This window comes from Erithacus rubecula (assembly GCF_903797595.1).
Source record: "Erithacus rubecula genome assembly, chromosome: 16".
In the NCBI taxonomy this organism is placed as follows: domain Eukaryota; kingdom Metazoa; phylum Chordata; class Aves; order Passeriformes; family Muscicapidae; genus Erithacus; species Erithacus rubecula.
Genome location: NC_136668.1, coordinates 6192132 through 6215088, shown reverse-complemented (window position 1 = coordinate 6215088; position 22957 = coordinate 6192132). Strand labels below are relative to the sequence as shown.

The following is a 22957-nucleotide window of genomic DNA, read 5'->3' as shown; positions in this document are numbered from 1 at the left end:
GTAGTTACCTAAAAGGCTCTCCCCAGAATTCCCTGTTAGTATATTCAAATGTACCCCAGCTCTCCTTTCCAGTAGGCCTCCCTACCCTTTTTTTCCCCCTTATAAATCCATTCCCTAGAATGCTCTCCCTTCCCCTGATCCCCATTGGTTCGAGTTTGGTGCAGTGTTCCACCCCATTTCCCTATTACTTCCCCTGTTCCCACTGGACTCTGATCCCATGCTCTGCCCCTCTATACCCATATTTCAATCCAGACCCTCCCACACTCCTTGTCCCTGGACCCTTAGCTTGTGGTGGAATAAACCTGCCCTGTGGAACCCTATTCAAGGGCCCTTGGTACCTCTCCATCAGCTGCCCCAACACCTGGTGTGTGTGATTTCCCCTCTGTGAATGAGCCTGTGGCCACCAATAAGACTCTCTCCCCACCAGAGATGCTTTCAGAAGGTTCTGGCACCTCATCATCACCCCCCACAACAGAAACTCTGTGGAACAAGCTCACAAGAAAAACTTGGCTTTTGGGGGCTGGGCACAGGCAGAAAGGAGACAATTCTTGCTTCCTTCCTTCAATATTGCTATCAGCTCCAGAAAACAAGACCTTGTCAGATGCTGAGTAGCTAATTATCCACTTTTTAGCTAAGCTAATTTCCATTATAAAGAAGAATTTCAGCAGAAGACACAAGTTGCATTTAACTGCCTCTAAATTCTATTCTATGCCAAGATCTGTGAGCACAGTTGCAGAAAAGCAACTTATGAGACAAACCAGAACCAAATAAGAAAATACAGCAAGAAGTCTCATGCACAGTTCCTCAGGTGTGTTATGGCAAAACCAAAGCCTGAACCCCAGACACGTTCCCCCATCTGCACTCCTGCAAGAGGATGTGTAAACACAAATACATTGCCTAAGATAATAAAGGTTGTACTCTCCAGGAGGAATCCAGCAGCAGAGATTGTAAAGCAGATCCTGGGGGAATTTAGATAATCCTAATCAGTTTCATTTGTTTGTTCAAATGACATCCCGGTTTGGTTTGTCACATAAACTAACAAGTTAGTTCAAGCTAGAAAAAATTTTAGAAATGCCACATGCCCAGTAATTCAACATATAGTTAACAATAACACAAATCAATACATAATTTATATAACATATAATTAACAGTCTTATTAGACAATCTACAGCTCAGCACTGCCATTTAATGTACATTATCTAATGTCAACTTACTAAAGGTTTTCCTCTAAGTAGAACAATTACTTACCTCAGTTGTTTTATACTGTTTGTCTCTCACAGTAGTGACAATAAACAAATGTAACTTCCACCATTTGCTTAAAACAGGATTTTTTTCTAACATTTTGTAGCATAAAACCCAGGATTTCTTCAAGTTAACATCATTTAAGTTCACATGTCAAAGTCAAGAAGAGCAGGAACTATCTCTCATGGCTATGCATTTGCTAACAGTAATAATAGCATAGTAAAAATTCACAAGATATTCTCAGTTCATGTAGCCTCAACAACAGACTGAAAAACTCAGCTACACAGCAAATTTCTTATATCACTGAAGGGACACAGTCTGATTCTATGACACACAGATTTCCTGATTATTTTGTTCAAAAGAAGTAGCAGCCACTGGGCTGTGCTGGAACAGAACTCTGCAGAAATGCTCTGATAATGAGATGCAGCTGCCTGGAAAGGGAGAAGACATGGTCACTTAAGGTGACATTCCCACCTTTTTAGCCACTTCTGCTGTGATCAGAGGTTAATTTTTGTTGAAGTAAACAACTGATGAGCTGAAGCCACCCACATGCACAGGGTTAACAAAATGCCAGGCACTACTTCAGACCTGGCTGTCTGTAAACAAACCAGAGGGTTGCAAGACTGCTCCCCAATGTATTCTTTTCCATGATGGATTTAAAAAAAGCCTTTAAGAACTTTCACCTTAACTACTGAGTCTTTTACTTAGAAATTAGCTAATCCATTCACCAGAGGGAGATTAAATTGTAGTATCATGACTCAAATGAAGTAATCCAACTTCCATACAAATACTTCAAGAATTAATGGAACTAGCTTAAAAGCTCTCAGAATTATTCTGCATGAACTTCAGGAAGTTACAGAATTGTCTCATAAAAACATGACACACAGCATTACACTTTCTTATTATTTATTGAGAGGTACTTTTTTTTTTTAACAAGAAGTTCTACAAAAGACATCACCTTCATTTGAAAAAATGGATACATGTTTCTTCCAAATACAATACAGGTTACATTTTATAAAGAAAGAAAGAAACCTTTATTTTAATTAATAGTAAAAATACAAGAACCCATAGAGTTTCAAACACTGACCAACAAAACACACAGTGATTCACATGCACTTTTACAAATAGGTCGGCCTGAAAGTTGAAACTTATACATTAGGAGGAAAAATATTAAGAATTCCAAATCTAGAGACTGGAAGAAATTTAGGAGCACATCACTTAGGTGAGTTCTCCATCAACACTGTCTTATCTGTCACAGCATGTAATAAAACCTCCATTAACCAGAACTTCTCCTTCACAACAGCCCCATGCTTCAAAGAAAGAGCAATTAATGCATTTAGAGACTGCCAAGAGTGGAGACCAGGCCACACCTCAGGTGAAGTGCAGGGGACACAGGAGGTGCCCTCAGGGAAGTCACCAAAAGTGCAGCTCTGCCAGGCAATCCCACCCTTCATAACAGCAGGCAGAACAATATTCAAGTTAGCAATCTGTGCACTGATGTGAGACAGAGTTCACTCAGCAGCTCCTGCTGAAGCAGGTCCCCAAAGTGTCCAGGTTCCTTGCAGAAGTGATTTATTGCTGAGCACACTGAGTTTCAGAACTTGCCTTAGAAGATACATACAATGTGGAATGTTTCTTCTTCTGTGTTTTCTTCTCTGTTGAGATTTTAGTTTCTCTCTTATCTTCTTCTGTAGTTTCAAATCTGGATTCAGCTGTTAACCTATAGGCAAAGCAATCATTCTAAATGCATATTTAGTTAATATAAACCAGGACTAAAATAAGAATTTTAGGCAAAATCAACAAGCCACCTGGCAAACAAGACCATCCACATACAGAGACAGAGCAAACACAGTTTAAGAAGAAAATGAGACTAAACTAAAGCATTTTTATATCAGTCCTAATGACATTTCATCACTTAAAGGCCCCCCACCCCTAAACCTCAGCAGCTGGAATGTTTGGTAAGAAAGGTTATTGGATATATGAAGTGGCTGAGATCAGCTTTCAAGAAACACCAGTGACTGTCATGCACAGAGAAGAGATCCAGAACCCAAAAGCACAGCTCCAGGTGAAAAGTCTGAGCAACATCATACAAATGGGATGAAATCAAGCTTCTTATTTCTACACCATCAAAAAAACTGCCTTTAAAATAAGCTCCTTTCAACCTCATTCTACTTTTCTAAAGCCCTCAGCTTAGTGCCTTAAGCTGAGGGAAGATTTCTTTTCAGGCTCTAAATTATATCATTTGTCCATTGACAGGTTTCAATTCTGCTCTCAATGTAAATGGGGATAACTGTCTCATTGCTGTTAAAAAGATAATTCTAAAATCAAAACATCAGATTGTGCTCAGATACCTAAATCTTGCTTTTAATTAATGAACATGCAAACATGCCATTAGACCAATTGATGAATAGTGGTATTTTACCCACCCACAGCCCATTGACTGTTGCACATGATTATTTTCACAAAGAAAGAAATTATGGAAAATGAAGTTTCAAATTAAGCATCGCTTTACATAGAAACACAAACTCTGCACTCATTCATCAGCACATGCATTTAAGTAATTCTCTGGTGATCCTGTGGATTTTTAGTGGTCTCAGGAGCCCTCAGTGAGCAACCCACACCATGGACAGCTGCTTCAGTGATAGTGATGTTTTTCCCAACACAAATAGCTGCTACTCAGTTGTTAGAAACTTATTCACAATACAGAAAGGTGCAGCTGAACATGGAGACTATGAAAGAAGCTGTAACAAAAAAAATTGGGGAAATTTAGCTACAGATTCAAACTACTGTCAAACTATGATGCATTGCAGGCCATGTGCATGTTATTCCCTATAAGCACTGTCTCAACAGGCTCTGCTGTGCTCCTCCTCTAGATCAGGGTTTGCTCCACCATATGCTTTGCATTAAGCTCACATCTGTAACTGTGATAGCTGAGCACCTTCTGTCCATGTTTACCTTCATTTTGAGCTGGACAAATCACTATGTGGATACAGCTAGAAGGAATTATTCAGAGAAAAAAAAGTGTTCTCAGCAGCCATCATGTGGCTTGCACTCTCCCAGCACCTGCAGTTGGGGATGGAGATTTTCTGTCCATGAACCTGCTCCTATGGCAGACTCCCTTCATTTGTCTCTACCACTCTTCTGCCTTAAGCAACCCCTGTCCAAGGCCACCAAAAACACTACTCTAGTGGCCAAAATTGCCAACTGAGTCCCTATAAACAAGCAGAAACAACTCAAACCAGAGCAAATAAAAACCACACTCACTTAAATTATGTCCCAAAGCAGCCCAACAGGATTTATACAAAATATTGCCCTTTTAGGGTATTATAAAATTCTCTTAACAGATAATGTAACAACTCTGACAATCACGTTCACCCTGTGCCTCTTGGGGAGGAGGATATAGAAGCCAGGACTGAGGGAGTTAAACTGAGCCTGGGAAGAAGGGCTGGGGCAATTTTCTTTCTTTCTCACTGCCCCACTGTCTTTAACAGACAAGGAGTTAATCTTCTCTAAGTCTGGTTTGCCCATGACCAGATGACCTCTGTCAACTTCACCCACAAACTTTTTGCACTCAGTGCTCTTGTTTGTGCTATGGAAGAGAGGGAGGAGCAGCAGATGTGCAGCTGGCAGCAAGCTGAGGTTCACCCCAGAGCCCTTAGAGCACTGTCCTGGTTCATCAGGTGTCAGCACAGGGAATGGATCAGAATGAAGAGACAATGGTTAATCACTTCAAGCAAATGCTGGGGAAATTATGACATGATTCAAGCTTTGAGTCAGACTCCAAAACTGAGATAAAACTGGGGCTCCTTCTACCTGTTTAAGGAAAATGAACTTGTTTCATGAGGTGGAGCTTTACTTCCCAAGGCTGAGGGCTGTGCCTAAAACCCCAAAGAGTATGATTAGTTATCCAGATCTCCTGCTGAGCCAAATGGCCACAGGCAATTGGACAAAGCCCAAGTGAAGTAGATTTGGTGTATGTAATCCAACTAAATAATTTAGGGGAGCAAATAAGTTATTAGACATCCAAGCTCTTCTTTAGATCAAACTCAGGCAAACAACCTCAAATCTCAAAGCAAAATAAATTGTGCAGCAAGGGCTAGAGTCTACTATTTCAGTTTAAGAAGGCAAGAAAAGCATTTCAATAGAGAAATGTATCTTTTTATTGACCAATTAGTTGACTAAACTAAAGACATCATTGCACATAACCTTTGCATTGCCAGAATTCCAGTATGCACTGAAAACTAATAATCACCACTTGAATATTTCAATGTGTAGTCTCAACACTCTCATATCATAACCTAATAAGTGCCATAACCTAATGAGCTACTCCAGGGCTGCTGCAGCCCTCTGGAAGGACACAGAGGAGCCCTGCACACACAGGTGTTGGCTGAGATTGTCCAGCTGTACCTGCCTAAATCACCAGCAAGGAAGTCTCTTCACACAAGGGCGTTTGTCACCTCCACAAGCACACACAGATCACTTCTGACCACTTCCTCATCACCTCCTGAGCAGAGATGATAAATTCAAACACCACTTTCTAGAAATGGAGTTTGCAGCACTTTCACAGCTACAGTGGCTCTGCTCTCCCACAATTCATGGGACAATGTCAGAGCTCCACTAATTACTCCACAAAAAACTATTCCATGCACAAAATCAACCCCCAGAGACCACAACAGACTTTACAGCTGCAGCATCACATTTTAGTTTACACAAGGTGAAACACTGACAATTATCCACCTTTATTTCTTCCTCCTACAAACTCTCCCTTTTCAGGTCCCCATTCCTGATCAATTTGCCAATATTTTCTGTGCCCAAGGTTCAGCCACATCCATCACAACAGCCCAGAGATTCTTTCAGTGTTTAGAAACCCAGCTTCTCAATTACTCAGATTTCAACATTACTTCCTATTTTATAGCACATCATAGCAGATCAGGGGTAAGTAAATCCTTAATGTTAGCTTAATATCATTATTGGAGGTCTTAGTAGTTCATTAACACAATCAGAAACAAACAGAATATTCTGCCTGGATTTGCCTTTTACAGGCTCATACCATCACTGAAAAAAAAGCTTAACAGCTTATATGGAGTTTTGTGGCAGCTTAATTGGTGTGGTGGATTTTTGTGTTTGTGGATTTTTTATTTTTCAAACATTTTTCATGTTTTGTTCCTTATCTGAACCAACAGCAATAAGTACAAGATTAGAAACCTCCCCGTGAACTATGGTTTCATCTTCCTCTTCCATTTTTTCTACTCTCTCTGCTTTCCAGCATCAACTCCATAAATAATTTTCACTCCTCCCCCTCTCTCCAGTAGGTTTCCCCATCCAGTTCCTATAAACTATTTCCAACAGTTTCCTGTAAGCAGGCATTCTATCTTCTTTTCCCAAAGTAATATGAGGAAATAAGTAAAACTCTTATATCAGGTTACATTCTGCCTTTTCCTCTATGTGTAGAAGACATTATCAAAACCCAATACCATCACTAAATTATCCCAATCTTTCCACTTCCACCCACATCTGACCTTCCAGATCTTCCCTCCTGACAACAATCCCACATTTTAACACAGCTGCTAAAACAGCTGTTACTGCCATATTCTCTCCACAGTTTAAGAACACTGCAGTGTTTGACTATTTTAAGTCTGTTAATTGCATCCATGCAACCTTGAGTAATCAATCTAAGAGCCACAGCATCAGTACAGTTACTCCTGAATGCCATTAACTTTGGCTGTTTCTTCTAACACATATTAGCAAGTTGCAAGCCCAAAACATCTGGACTAGCCTAGATTTCTACTCCCAAACACTCAAATATGTGTTTACAAAGATTATGAACAGAATACAAAAAGCTTTAGTTGAAAAAGTAGTAAGTCAAAGTCAGCATTGTTTTCATTGGATAAAAAGCTGGAGATAATGATTGTTCTCACTTATTTTACCATCTAGCAAAACATAACTTCAATTCTCAGTTCAGGGGAGAAATTTCATCTTAATTTGGCAGTTATGTTTCCAGCTATCATGCATCCAGACCACACATTTCATTGGTCTGACAACACAGATAGCTAATTAATTCTCTATTATCTTGTACAATGAAAGTTAGCACAATTCAGATGAAGAATTACTTAAATAATTTTTAGGCTTTTAGCTAATTCTGGAAGTTGCTGGGAGCTGAAATTAGGTATGAGACTGGAGCATGACTCCAATTGCCTTTATTACCTTGAGCTGTAACACAGCTGTGTGGCAGAGGGGAGCAAGAACACAAAGTTTCTGATGCTGGAGCAAACCAAGTGTGCTGTCATGCTCCCTGAACACCTGAAATGTCTTCAAGCAACTGTAAAGTTATTTCATGGACTGTTTCAAGAGTCTTCCTTATTAGTCAGTGTTTTAGTCCTTCTAAAAGGCAGCGAGAGGTTCAGCGTGGGCAGCTGGAGCTGAGGAATGACACTGCATGCAACACTGAGGAAATAGATAAAGAGGTGGAGAGCACAGTTCATGCAGCGAAAGAAAAGAGATGCAGGTCTGTGCTGATTGCCTTGAGCAGAGACAGAAGCTGACACTGACCTGGGGACAGCTGGAGACGAGGAATTGTTTCCACTTCTGCTATTCGAGGTAAAGGCGACATGATTCTCATCCTGAATTCTAACTCTTTTTCTTTCTCTTTCAGGTTCAACAATGTTTCGTATTGCCTGGAAAGCTGTGTGTAGTGAAGATGCTTGGAAAGGCTGTTTTTTTGGAGAAGCATCACTTTGCTCCAGGTTCTTGGTAGTCATTTTTTTCCCTTCCTTACTTGGCAATTGAGTGTGAGCAGTTTCTTTCACTGGACTATTTTTGCTGTCTAAGTATTCACAAGTCGCATTCACTGGAATTTTCTCCCTCTTCTTTTTAATTTTAGGCCCTTTAAGTAATTCTAAAGGGAAAAAAAGAATATACTTTTTGTACAAAAGAGAAGCTGGAGATGACTGGAGTCCCCCCAATATGTTCATAATAGAAGTAAGAACATTTCACATGACTAAAGAGGAGTTTGGAATAATTCTTAATAAACAATTTATAGCCCTTAAAGAATGTTTCATCATAGAATCTGATCATCCCAACAGAAGTTAGCTTGAAAAAGAGACATCTTTCTTCTCATCCACTCTGTCTTTTCACCAAGGCTTTAAATCCAACGCTGTGAACTGCAGGCTGCTGACATAAGCTCCCACAAATAACATTTTAGAGTTAAATCCTTTGGGTGCAGACATAAACAACTTTCTGGTTGGGTCTGGTTCCCTGTTCATGGAATCCCAGAATGGTTTGGGTTGGAAGGGATCTTAAAGCACATCTTGCTCCCACACCCTGTCTTGGGCAGGTGTTGCTATAGGGATAGGATGCAGTGAAAGAATATAGCAACACACAACTTCCTTCAGAGGCAGAAGAAAAGCTATTTATTAAAAAAGCAATCACCCTTTTAATAGACTAGATTGCAGAGCTGAGGATAGAACCAAACTGATTGGTCCAAGGAAGGTAACACTTCTTGTAAACATGCCTTTACCAAAGCATCCCATAGCTCACACATCCTCCTGTGCCAACAGCAGCTGCTAATCTCTGTTAGTAATTCTTTCCCTTCTGTTTTCCTTTGAGTAGCTTGAGAAAAACTCAAGCTTCTTTTTCCCCTAGCTCTCACAGTATGCACAGGCAGGGACACCTTCCACTATGCCAAGGTGCTCCAAGCCCCATCCAACCTAGCCTTGGACATTTCCACAGATGGGGAAGTCACAGCTGCCCTGGGCACTCTGTGCCAAGGCCTCCCCATCCTTACAGGCAAGTTTCTTCCTAGTATCTCATCTTATATATTTAAATAGAATCCTCTTCCTCCACAGCTCCCTTGCTTTGCACATACTCAGGTCTCAGCTGTTTGTCAGGTGGGCCTCTCTAATCAAAATTTAATCCATGTTAACTTGAGCTACTAAACTGCTTTCCTGTAAATGCTTTGCACCTTATTCCAAAGCTCCTGTCAGCTGCCTTACACCCAGAGAGCCGAGGCTTCCCATCACCACAAAGACACTGTGCTATTCTGGGAAACACCTGAGATTTGATCCCACCCACTTGACTATGGTTACCTACCTGTGCTCTATAAAGCCTCTGAACATTTGTAACTGTAAAACTGCAGTCTTTAATCTTCTCCAGTCAGTGTTCACATACTCAAGTGAGGTCTTGAGCAAGGCAGGGCTTTTCTACTTCATCTCAGCAGATTTTGGATCAGGTTATTTCAGAAAGCCAGCTATTAGAGCATTAAATTATGGAACTAAACCAATGTTTTCCTGTTTAATGTCATTCCATTTCTAAAGGCTGAGAAAATCAGAAACTTATATTTTCCCAAACAGAAGTATTTACCTTCAGGTTCGTATTTCATTTTCAGCTCATCCAGCATAACCCGCAGGTTCATGTTCTCACTCTGACAAGCCTGCAAATGCCTCTCATTTGTGAAGAGCTTCCTTTCAAACTCCAGCACCCTTTGGCTCTCATACAGAGCTTTCATTCTCTGCAGGGATAGTTCATTTTTCAGTGTTTCCATTTCCTTGCTGAGGTGGGAGGAAAATTATACAAATCAGTCAAAACTTGGATTGGTTTTGGCTTTTTTCTTTTAGTAAAGCAACAACTAATCACTCAACTTCACCTTGAATTGGTATTTACACATTAGTAGGAAAAAAAAACAAGCTTTTTTTGTCCTATAAAACATTTTGAGTGTTATTATCTCACTTTTTATAAGAGAAATAAACATACACAGCCTAAAGGCTAAGATTTTTCCTACAGTTTCCTTACAAATTAACTTTTAATTGACTCAAGGTCTCAACTGCCCTGTATCTAGGAGTATTAACAACATTTCTAGAATAAAGCAATAATCATAAACAATATTTCTGCTGTTACCTTTTAAAACATAAATGAAGCTACAATAAAAGAATTCCCAGTCCTTTAACAAAGTCAGGTTGGATCCAGAGCATTAGAAAATGGAACAGAACAAAACCCATCTGCACATGCAGTCAGTGCATACAAACAGCAACAAAAAAGGAAGGATAAAAAACAAGTACCTAGAAGATAACCCTGCTACAACAAGGGCCTCAGGCTGCAAGTACTTACTTTGAGTTGTCAAGTTTAATTTGCAGTAAATCTGCATAGTAGCCATTTTCAGAATCACTTCCTTTCGCACCATTAGCGGGTCTGGACTCCTCCATATTCTCATATAAACTCTGATAAAGAACAAGTGTCAGGCTGTCAAGCAGTGACCTTTCTGAAGCACATTAGCTTAGATCTTAGGAGACATTTTCCATGCATTTTGATGGAGAAGCCTCATCATAGAGGGATTTAAGCACAGAAGATAAAATTCAGCTGCTCTGAGTACATTCTCATTTGTTACAAATGTCAAATAGCACTAAAACTGACAGCTCTCTCTCATTCACTGAGAACAGGAAAAAAAAAGTGAGTTCTCAACTCCAGAAGGTTTGCAACTACAGAACAGCTTCCTTATTTTTACTTGAAAATACAGGGTGTTTAGTTAACTCACAGGGAATTTTTCTCAGCATTTATTTCTAGGCTTCAGTAGCTAGACCCCAGAGGAATACCAGTCATGCTAATCAACAGTCAAAATCTCAAAATCAATTGCATATTTCAGATGAGGAAATTGTAGTAAAGATACTATAAATGCAGCAATGTGTGACACTGGGGTTTTTGTTTATTTTTTTTTCCTGAGAAAGCAATACACAAATTTAATCCTGTCCCAGAGACCTTCCAAGCCTCTGTCAGTCACTGCCTAAGGACACTTTTGATGGTTATAGGAATCAATCCCAACACTACTTATTTATGGCCTAGAGACAGAAGCAAGTACAGCTCACACTTAAACATGACAAAACTGATAAAACAATCAAGCTTCCTCAATTATTGCTAAAATGGGGTTAAACCTGGCTTCACAGCACTTGGGTTAAATACAGAATACAGGAGGCTATCCTGGAAAGCATAATCCTACTGCACAAGCTAATACACCTCAATCTGCATTCCAATGCTCTGATAAGAAAGGGCCAAAATAGTCCAGAAACATGCAAGAATTAAGAAAGGCTCCAATTTCTCACTCTAGAAACACACAAACATCAGTAGCATTACAGTGGTGTATATAGAAGTCCTAATGTGTTTCTCACTTTTCAAAATACTGACAAGCTGTTTTCAAGTTGCATAAGAGGATTTAAAAAAAAAAAGTTTTACAAGGATGATTAAGTAGTTCAGTTTTGCTGGAAAAGGGCATGCTTCAGCTCCAAAGTTAAGACACATCAAGAAAATAAATATCCAAAAATTCAATAGAGCTGAGATACTAAAGGCTAAAGCCAAAACACACAGTAAAAGTGCCAAATGACTACACCTTCCCTGAGAAAAATTGGATGTCACAGCTCAGTGAGCTCTGACCAAATAACTGAATTTAAATGCTAGAAGTAACTATAAAAGATATGAAGGTGCTTCACACAGGACAAAAAATTGTTTCTTCAACTCAGGTGTTGGGTGGGGTATAATTTTCTGCTCCTCTACACTTGAAGTGTTTAATATTTTCCAGCTGTAAAATACAATTCAGGTCAAATAAAGATATGAGTCGGCTTTTGGATCCCTTTTCAAACCTGAGCATAGACTTCAGATAGTTTTTATAATTCTTTTTGCTCTCATGTTTTTGTTTCCAATTAGTATTCTACTTAATTAAAAACTACATACCTTAAATTTTTCTAGCTGCCTCACTTTCATAAGAAGATCTTCTATTTCTCCATTCTTTTGCTCTAACATGGAATGTAAGCGTTCCAGCTGATCAAATTCTGCCTGGGAGCCCTTCAGCTGTAGCAGTGTAGCCATTTGCAGCTGGAAAAAAGGAAAAAATTATTTACAACAAGTACTGGGATAAGTGACTGAAAATCCCACCCTTTTCACAAAACTGTTTGGGTACTCAAGCCTTGTAATTCTAAACCCCAATACAGAAGGGCACTGGATGCTTGAACTCAGTAATTATCACCACAGACACTTCTGACATGAGGACAGCTGAGATCTCACTGAGCAGTGCAGTCCTGAGGTGTCCCACTCATCTCTGTATTGGCTAAGGAGCACACAAACACACTGCCAAGGACACACACAACATTCCACATTCACACCATCAGCACAGAGCCAGCCAGAGCCCAGTCTCAGTCCAGGCTGATTTGTCACAGCTAAAATGCATCCTGAGAACTCACTTAGGAAAACCCACAAATTTAACCCCTCATTTTTTCAGTTCTGCTTTTCAGGTATAACACTATGTTTGCCTTCTACAATAACACCCGCTGTCATTACAAAGAAGTTATAAAAATCTTACATTGCTAGCAATATTTCTGTTGGTGTTAACATAGTAATATTGAAGGACAAAGGTCTTAGCACACTCAGTTACAGGTGATACATTAGACATTTAAACAACAGGAAATACAATAAATCAAAGACTTCACAAAGTGTTAGTGAAAGCTGAGGTATTTTTATCAGTCTAGCTAATATGGATAAGGTAACACTGGGACAAATCACAGGGAAAGGATCAAGTGAAAAAATTAGATTACAGAGAGAAAGCAAAAAGAGCATTTACCCTATAGAATCTCCTATGTCAGGTACAGGGTATTGATTACTCTGTGCACAAATTAGAGCAAATGAAAGATTAAATCATCTCCTCAGAGATTATTACAGGATGTAAGGGAGGCAAAATTGTTAATTCCACCTCACTGGCTGACTGAAACTATCCTTACAGTTTCCAAGTACAGATAACCAACCTTTCCCTTTGCCCTTAAAAGCCCTCCTGCTAACTGTCAGAAGTGCAAATTGCAGCTGATCTACATAACAGAGAACAGGAACTTAAAGAAATTGGAAAGGATGCTCTGGACTAGGAAAAATACACTAGAGGTGGCAAAGTTTTCCCAGGAGCACTGTGTACATTCTGTTCAGGAGACAGATCCTCAGGATTTACCAGTAAATACCACAAAGTGAGGTTCTTCAACTAAAGATGCAACAGCAGTAACCCCTGCTGTGGTAAGCAGCTTTGAGTGGAGAGATCAGCTAAACTCAGACTGAGCTTTAACTGGCAGCATCTCAGTGCAGCACAACACAGAGGATGCTAAAGGGATCTAAGACAGCAGCTTAAGCTAAACAACTGTCCTAACCAACTACCCACCTCCAGAAAAACTTGACAAAAAAATTCCAAATGAAAGCATTAAGTGCTACTACAGGGATAATTTGCCTCCATTCTTGGTACTTTCAGTATTAGGTGTGTTTCTTACACCATTCAATCAGTATGACTGACTTACTTCATATTACAAGAACATTTCCAAAGGAACTGATCCTACCCAATGACTTCCCTCACTCAAATCCTTGCTGCATGAGCAGAGTTTTTCTTCTCTTTTAAGACTGTTGTTCCAACTACATTCAACCTATTCCACAAAACCTAGGTAATACAAATATTCAGTGCAACTCATGATTACCAGCCTTGGTGTTTAAGCACTCTACTCAAACTGCATGAATAAGCAGTTCATCAAAATGAAAGAATCCACTTTAGGACTGGGAAATTCATGAGACCAACATGTAAACAGCTGGCAGCATTCCCTTGACATTATCTTGTAAACCAGCTTCTGCTAACTAGCCCTCGACAATACTAACCAACAGGCTCCCATTCTATAGCAGTGGAGTTTAACTGAAAGGGTTATGAAAGTTATGACATATTCTTACACTAAAAATAGGGAAAACAAGAAGAAAAAATATACACAAAGACAAGAAAGCAACACAGAGGTAGAAAAACCCAAACCCCTACAGTGTGATGGTGGTAAAAGCCTGATCTTTTCTTTATGCTCATTCCTGACAACCATAGTTAACACACAAATACTTGACTCAAAGTACAATTAGAAAAGAAAAAAAAATATCAAGACAAACTGAATGCTAGTTTGGCTGACAGAAGTTGTATTTTACTTTTATCCATTAAACAACTATTGCCAAAGTGAGCTAACACAGTGCCTTCACTGTAAAGTGGATGTTGTTGGATCATAGGAGTCAAACAGCACAACATCATCTCACTTTTTTCTCCCATTTCCCTCCCCCCAGACTACTGCACAACATTTTAAAGATAACAAATCCCCTGGCCTGTGCATTAAAGCAGCAACTTATCAGACCCAAGGACACCCTGGAGTATTACAGGAATCATCCTACCTTCATTCTTTGCAATTGTTCTCTACTGAATGCATGCTGTTTTTGTAGGGACTGATATTTTACTTTCACACTGATCAGCTGTCGTTCCATTTCTGCCCTACGGTCCTCCACCTACAGAACATTGTGAACAATTATTACTGTGAAATTACAACACTTGCTGTCACTTGGATGGTGACTTTGATAAGGACATGTTGCTTAGCAATTGGTGCTCAGTCTGCAAATACTGCTGTTCCAGCAGCAGTACTTGAAAATCCAGGCTACTGTGATAAGTGAGTAGACAGTGCCACTGAAGCCCAATCGATGAAATGCTACATATTGTTCTTTTGATATCAAGATAAAGTAACATTTCATATGCTTCAGTGTTGCTGTAGAATAGTTTTGTCCACTGGCAACAGAACAGTTAAAAAAAATCTGAACTGTTTCCCCAATTTCACCCATCCTCTGGATGCTGCCATGAAATATAATGCTCCCCATGCATTTAATTCTTACTCAAAAGCTAATTCCAAAACCCTCCCAAATGCTCAAACATCCAGACATTTTCAGGAAGTTTGTGAGGCAGCTTTTATCAGCATCTGCTAATGGTTCACATACTGTCTTTTACATTAAAGAAGACTTTATCAGCTGAACAAAACTACTTAGTCAAGAGCTGCAGACAGAACCATCATGAGCCCCCAGCCACAACTTTTGACTTGATAGTCAGATAAGCTGAAGTGATTCCATTAAGTTTCCTAACTCCTTATCTTCAGAGAGACCATGAAATGGCTTTCCACATGTCAGATCAACATTGAAGTCATATTTGAAGAATAAAAATACACACTGGCCAGATCAGGTGCAGATACTCTCATATTTTCAATACAATATAAGAAAGAAAACTGAAAATACTTCTCAGGCATCTGTTGCATAGCTGTACCTCAGCAAAGAGAGAATTGCCTTTACTTGTAGGGTCCAAAGATTGTTGCACTGCGTGATCCAGCTGAACCTGAAGCTCCTGATTAGCCTCACGAGCTTTCTAGATTAAAGCAAAGAGGATATTGGTTATTTAAGCATCTGATGTACTGCACACATGAATTTAATCAGAGAGCTTTAACTCTTTTTAATTTCCTATACTTTAGCAGAGATTATATCATACTGAAGTCCTTAACTGTACGTACAGTTCTAGTAACTAAGAGACACGTCAATTTCATTTCACAAAAACACTTCATATTCCACTTTTCTTCAGGACAAGAGCACAACTAAAAGCTTTTAAGGATAAGCTTTGATGTCTGTCAATAGGATTCATGATACTCAGACCACTATCCCAGCTGTGTTCAGTCACAAATGCTCTATTTCCCAATACAAGATTCCCCACAGCATTCAGCAGGACCCTGAAATAAAAAGAATTCTGCCAGTGACCTGTGAGAAGGTTCCCAAGAGGCAGAACAGTGCCATACAAAGGCTCTCCTTTCACAGCTGCCACAAAACAAGGCCAACAAAGAGCTTTTACCACCAGGCAGCAGCTAACATGACCAACCATTATCCTTCTCTTCCCCCTCTCTCTCACAAATCCTCAGAAATCCTACTTCACCAAAACCTGGCAACACAGCTTGTGCAAATCTGAGAATATCTACCACTGTGAAGTAAAATTAAGAGAATACCTCTAATGCATTACAGTAAAAAACAACTTCTTTTTCCCTCTCTTCTTTTTCCCGCTGCAGCTGCTCCAGCTGGTTCCGTAAGTTACTGTTCACAAGCTCTAACTGTTCTTTACTGCACTGCAGCTCATTCACCTTTTCTTCATCATTGGCCTAAACAAACAAAAAACATGTAAGAAATAAAAATTTAAACCAATTGCAACATAAGCAGGCCTAAGTAAACCAAAGCCATTTATTAGCAGCAATTATTTTTAATACAAAATATTATCTTGAAGAAGAGAGGCTATTAAAGCTTAGCTGTTAAGGCTGTTCTTTTGAATTTCATCTTCAACTAGGCTACACTACAAATTCAGTGCTACTCACACACCTTCTGACTCTGGAGTTCAGTGAGCTCTATCTGCAGGTTGAGCATTTCTGAAGACATGGTCTCATGCACACGCTCAGACATCAGGTGCAGTTCTTCTGATTTGGCAGCAATTATTTCCTTCTGATGCTCCACTTTTTGTCTCAGTTGTTTCTCTGAGAGTCGGGTTTCATCCAGTTCTGCTTTCAGGTTCTCCAACTTAAAAACAGTTGATAACTAAGTAGTAACATTTCATGGTAAATTCTTGAAAAGCACAATACTTCTGTTCCAATTACAGAAAATGTCTTGGAAACACAAAAGTAGCTTTTAAAAATAAGCACTGAAATTTAATGTTATTTATAAGTGACTACACAAATATTTTTCAAAAACCAAGCAAGCAAGTTACTACATATTGTAACTATTTATTTCTTTTGGTAGTTAAGATTGCAATTAAATTGAGCACATGGTATCTAAAATGGCATTAAACAATCTTTAAGCTATAGTTACCAAACCTTATTTTTAAGGTCACTGATTTCTTGTCCATAGGCTCTGTCAAGCTGTTCTTTCTGTTTATCCAGTTGCACATTTTGCTGTTGCTTAAGGGAATCACACTCAAAATTCAAGCTTTCCAACATTCGATTCTTGAGTTCAATTTCTCTCTGAAGAGTGTATTTCTCTTGTTCAAATTTCTGAAAGAAATGACACACTAATAAACCTAGATGTAATTGTACACTGTTCCCTAAGCATTTATGAAAAAGCACAGGCTCAGAACCAAGATTTTGTAGCTCATTTAGTCTTTTGTTGGGAGTGCCAATTAGAAAGTTGTAATACATGTTTAAAAAAAAAAAAATAACTGCTCTAAAATGTTATGATGTATAAATGTTGTGATTCTAACTTGATTGTGCAATATTCTCTTCTTCATGGAAAATCTCTGTTTCATTGCACCCAACATGAAAGGTGTAGGTATCTTTTCTGGAAGTGTCATAAATTTAGCCTGAGTTTTGCCATTTCTACCTCTACAGAATCCATTTATGTTAAAAATTACTACAGTCCATCAAGACAAACAGCTGAGTTCAGTAGTTTTTTTTTAAGATAGCTAAATTGTCTGTTTCATAACAAATCCCATCAAATCTTCCAGACTGAAGAATAATTTTTAAACAGCTCCCATCTATGCTTAATTGCATGTTTGCTAATTACAAAGGGCAGCTGCATTTTACTCTTCCATTCAGCTAGCAATTAAGGAAAAGAGAAACTAGAAAGCAAAGATGTTAAATAAGGAAGCCAAATTAATCTAAATATGCAGATTTTTTTTTCCTTTTTAAAATAATCTAACTCTTGAGACACAAACCAGAACTAAATAAAAGCCTAAAAGCTGTCAAGTATCAAAGTGACCTCTGTGGCCTAAACACAGTTTATCAAGGACAGGCTTATCTCTCAATACCCAGGGCAGGAGCTTTAACACAAAGATAAAAACTGGGCACAGGACAGGTTTGGGAGTGCAATGCTTGGCCAGAGCCAAGAACAACAAAACCCCAGCAAGAACCTGCCTGCACATGGGTACAGAAGAGCACACAGAGCTTTCTGAGAGGCTTTTGTGCCTGCTGGTAGAGCCCACACTTGTGTGCACAGTAACTGCCTTGGCTCTCAGATTGGAAAGAGAGCCAGAGAGATTCAAAAGCTCTAAAGAATCTGTAGAGTAAGCACAGCTCCCACACAAAATGTTAATCTACTGTATGAAGGCACACAGTTCCTACCCTCCACCCCTGGAATCTAAGCTCCCAGCCAGGCCTAGAAGTTGGCTCCAGCCTCTCACACAGGATCACAACCTATGGGAGCAGCTTGACAGCTCAGTACCTGCCCTCTCTGCTGGTCAGCAGGAAATGATGATTCTGCCCTGGCTTCCTTGGAACTTGTGCCTTCAGCTGCCTCTCACACAAAGCTTACTAAAGGTGAACTGACCAGCAAAAAAAAAAAAAAAAAAAAGTGTCCATTCAGAACAGCAGGGTGCTACAACCCTCCAGCTGCTACAAAACAGACCTTTCAGCTCTATCCCAGGAGAGGGGATGGACACACAACCAGAAACAGACTAAATGAAGATAAATTATTTATCGGAATAGGCTGGCTGAACATAAACATAAATAAAGCCTTCAGGAAAAGTGGAAGAGTTATTCCCAATTTAAATTTTCTCAAAAAATAAAAGTGGTCAACTAAGTAATACCTCTATAATTCAGCACTATACTATTCCTTATTCTGAGCTGCAAAGAAGTGTGCTAATAAGTTCAGAACCCTTGGGTATTTGGAAAATTTGAAAACTTCACTGGAGAAGAAATCAATTTTACAGTCTTGCTGCTAGCATTCTTCTCACAGCTTTTAGGGATAGAAGTGACTGGGAGAGCATACTCGAATGAATGTTAAACAGAGGCAAAACATGTGCTCTGAAGCAAATTTACTTTAGCATTTAGCACTCATTTTACATTAAAGGCAATTAGTCCTACATGATCCTGAACACTTGATGCATAATTAGCTAGGAAACCCTGTCCCAGTTAGATACAATTATGCTCAATGTCTTAAAGCTAAAAAAAAAGCCCTCTTTACAACTACTTAGAGGTTTATTAAAACGAATCTCAAAGGCATGTAAAACACCAGTGCCCTTCAGAAATTAGTTAAAATAAAACAAAGTTTTGGTTTTGAACTTTGAGAACAAAAGGCAGTCATCACCTCAGTTTTCTCAGTCAATTCACAGCATGTTTGATCCAGCTTATTTTGAACCTCAGTTTGGGACTCCAGTAAATGCAAACCATATTGTGCTGCCTTTCTTCGCTCGTTCTCTGCTTCCTTCAGTTGCTGTTTGAGACTTAAAATGGTCTCTGCCTCCATTTTTCTTTTCTTATTCGACACTGCAAACAAAAATTATTAAAAAAATATATTGCAGTAAATGTATTCTACAGATAAGAGTAGTTATCTGAAAGAAGTTACTGGATTTCCTTTCTTAACCAGGATAGAACACTGTATTTTTGCATTAATAGAAGATCCAAAAAAAGTGCTCACAAAGAGACCTGTGAATAGTAAAGCAACAGTCCTTTCTTCATAAACTTGGTTACTGCATATGCTTGATTATGTCTAACATGCAGCAAAAGCACTCCTGTGCACCCAGCCTGGTTTCTTTGTACATCACAACCAGAGTCAATTTAGGATAGAGCTCTCTTGTCAAGTACAAGACAATTAAATAACCTTAGCAAAACACTGCTGTGCACTTGGCTGACACTGTTTGCTCTGTATTATAAACCAAGCCACACCAAGTCCAGCATTTCTTGTGAACAAAAATAACACTTAATATAGGCGTAGGCAGCTGCCTTAGCAGGACAGTGTACTCCTAATAACATTACATGGGATAGAGAAACAGATAAAAGGTAAGGAAGGGAAGAGTCAAAAATAGAAACCCTGTTAAAATATATGGAGTTTAACACAGGGCTTTACATTTATTTAAGTGGTTAACAGTCTTTCAAAGTTTAGTTACTGCAGGCAACTTATTCCTAAATAAACATCTCCTTGTAACAGTTCAGAAAATTCATTCTTTTTTAACTGCAGAGTACAGCAGAAGACAGAAGGTGAATTTTGGAAAATGCTTATTTGAAGTAAATCCAACAAACCAAAAATAAAAATAAAAATAAAAAAAATCAAGCTGAATTAACACCATAAGCTTGTATGACTGCTTGCTCCCAAACCTGCTAAATCAGCCTGCTGTAAAAAAAAATCCTATTAAGACAGAAAATGCTAAGTAACTCAGGCTCCTGAACAACATATGCCAAGAGTTTTCTCTGAAAGTAGGAAATTACAGTGGCAGACAAACACACAAAAAAATTGCAGTTAATTTTTCAAAGTCAGGGCCCATAATTTCATGCAATTTCCGAATTAAAGTAATTCTGTACTGAAGACCTAACCCCTGCTTTTTCTTTTCACAGAAGCAATTTATTTGTTGCCATTTCTTACTGGCACATACATCATTCTTATGAATGCTGTAACATTCATCTCTCACTTCTTTTTTTGCTAACTTTTATTCAACATTAATAACTCCTAGTGGAGTTACCCAGCTTCTCCTAGTAGAAAACTATTTAATTAAAATGCAGAAGTAATCGTGCCAATACATTCTGGTTTTTGCATTTTCTCCTCACTTGTTGCTATGCAGTCTTAACACATACAAAGAGACTTTAAGCAGCAAAGCTTTGAAACTTCAGTTTTCACCTCTAACCACTGCAATACCTGAAATACTTGTTTTCCACTTATACTAAAATGAGACAGTGAAACACATGAATTTTGCATACCAACAATTGAGAATCATCAGTATTATACTAATGCAAGGACAGGGACACCACAAACAATATTATAATGAAGTGTTTAAGGCAAGGTGTAGCAATACAAAAACATAGGCAACAACTTCTAGCTTGCATTTCCATTAGTAGAGGATGAATGAATCACTTACATAAACAGAATTTTAAAAATAGCTTTATTTTCTGACCAGACACCAATATAGAGGCAGAACAGCCATTTGGTAGCTACTACTTTACTAAATAAAATGAATAACATGCTTAACTCACCTCCAGAAGCCTATTGAAGTAATTCTTGGCCTTATTCTTGCACTCCACCTTTAAAAGAAAAAAAAGGAACAGTTGTCTAGTCTGGATGAGTCTGAGCTGCCACCACAGCACAGCCCTTCAGAGCAGTCCCTTTTCAGAACAGGCTTAACCCTGCTGGCTGCCTCATGAACATGCAGATCACAAGCTAAACCCCCACATAAATGCAAATCTTATTCAAATCTCAGGCAGCTGTCAGACAGTTTAGATCAGGCAATGCTGTCAAAGCATGGGTGCTCTGCAATTGGCCTCTGGGGCAGGTAAACAGGCCACAGCCAGGGTCATCTTCTTTTGGTCCACCTGTAATTTTTAAGGGGATTTTTGTCCCACTCTCTCCTATTTCTTCAATCTCTTTTGCATTTCTCCTCCAGTTTCACACACAAGAAATTTGAGCTCCTAATAAATTATCTACTAGACAACAGGGAAAAAAACCAAACAAGTTATCGCTTTTTTCTTAATTTTATAGTTGAAGTACGGAGGAAAACAGAAATAGCTTTCCTGTTCACACATTCCTGCTGACTATTAGGGAAAACAGCAAGTAGATCTTTTGGAGCACAACCAACCTCAATTTTTCCTTGCCAATTCTGGGTGAATTAAACAAGTCCAGGTAGTTTTATTCATGAAGTTTTACACTGAAATAATTGCCAGCAATTTAACATTGTACACGAAGCTAAGTAATTTGCTCTGAAAATAAGGTTTGAAGATCAATTAAATGGGTAGCAAGGTGAGTAGGTAGGAGAGGGAAATAACAGATGCGTCTTCAATTATGTTACTGACTTATAGCTAAATATCTTCAAACACTTAATGAGTGATTCTACGCTGAGAGCAGCACACCTCGATTATTCAACCACTGAAGTACTCCTTAATAGAAGTAACAGGGTAGGAGATAAAAGGCATCTCCTGGCAGCCAACTTTCCTCTCCCAGTGTAGCACAGTTCTGGGTAAGCGCTTTTTCCCAGAGTCACATGTATGAGCTGCGTGTGCTCTATGGCGCCAGCAGCAGGTGTGCAGTTTTCTGATCAGGAACACAATTACCGGGGTGCTTTTCCCCCTCAGCCCAGGCACTCCCCCGAATCCAGCCACTTACTTACACAAGGGCGTATCTGCGCCTACCGCGTAGCACACTCGGGCTGAAAGATGTCCGGAGCCGATCACCTTCCACAACAGCTTCTCGGGTGGGTCAGTGCTACAGAGAGCATACAAACATCACACCACAGCCTCATCGTTCAGCAGAGCGCCGTGTGCCACCAGCGCCATGTCCCCGCTGTCCCCTCCTTCCGGGCCCGACCCGGTGAGCGGGGCTGACGCTAACACCCGGTACGAGCGGCGGGGACGGGCTCGCCCCGCTCCACCGGGGGCTGTGGGCAGCAAACGGCGCCACCCGCTGCAGGGAACGGCGGCTGTGGCTGGCAGCGGCTCCAAGAGCGCAAACCCCCCTCGTCGGTCTCCCCTCACGGGCCGCCTTTCAGCCGCCCCCCGCCGCCCTGCCCGCACCGGCCGTTGCCGCCGTTCAAACTCGGCTCCGCGGCGCCGCCCAAGTCTCGCGAGATCCGCCCGGCTCGCGCGCGGGGCGGGCCCGTGAGGGGCCCTGAGGCTCGCGGAGCTCTGGCCGTGACCAGCCGGCGCTGCCGCCGCCCCGTTTCTCAGGGTTAAATGTCACAGCGTTGTCCCGACCGTGGGAGCCAATTCGCACAACGAGGAAAACGATTTCTGTGTTTTTTACCAGTTTGCCCGAAGTAGGGAGCTGGGGGGTGACACATGAAAGGCTCACTCACTGGTCAGCAAAACTTGGCGCTATTTATCCATTTTAGCGAAGGCATCAGCGCTCATTGGTTACGAATCCCATAACTTTTCTATTCGTGAGTGCTTAGGCCGCTGTTTGCTGTCGTTTCTCTCGTTTCTGCTGCTGA

At 39.9% G+C, this 22957-nt stretch overlaps 1 protein-coding gene across 4 annotated transcripts; it reads right to left on the bottom strand.

The window, feature by feature from the left end:
- Positions 1 to 2131: 2131 nt before the first annotated feature.
- On the bottom strand, positions 2132 to 22664 carry SPDL1 (spindle apparatus coiled-coil protein 1). Of its 4 annotated transcripts, XM_079319936.1 has the most exons (14): positions 22542 to 22664; positions 22139 to 22233; positions 21012 to 21059; positions 19135 to 19313; positions 16929 to 17105; positions 16441 to 16635; positions 16077 to 16226; positions 15353 to 15451; positions 14443 to 14553; positions 11956 to 12096; positions 10345 to 10454; positions 9601 to 9788; positions 7792 to 8137; positions 2132 to 2962 (listed from the first exon to the last, which is right to left on the bottom strand). In XM_079319936.1, exons 4-14 carry the CDS (start codon positions 19291 to 19293, stop codon positions 2815 to 2817), a joined length of 1824 nt encoding a protein of 607 aa, XP_079176062.1. In that variant the 5' UTR covers positions 19294 to 19313; positions 21012 to 21059; positions 22139 to 22233; positions 22542 to 22664; the 3' UTR covers positions 2132 to 2814. The 4 variants fall into 4 exon arrangements, with proteins under 4 accessions (XP_079176062.1, XP_079176060.1, XP_079176059.1 ...); XM_079319934.1 differs by lacking the exon at positions 2132 to 2962 and having other exon boundaries at positions 7423 to 8137; XM_079319933.1 differs by lacking the exons at positions 2132 to 2962; positions 22542 to 22664 and having other exon boundaries at positions 7423 to 8137; positions 22139 to 22477.
- Between the last annotated feature and the right edge of the window lie 293 nt (positions 22665 to 22957).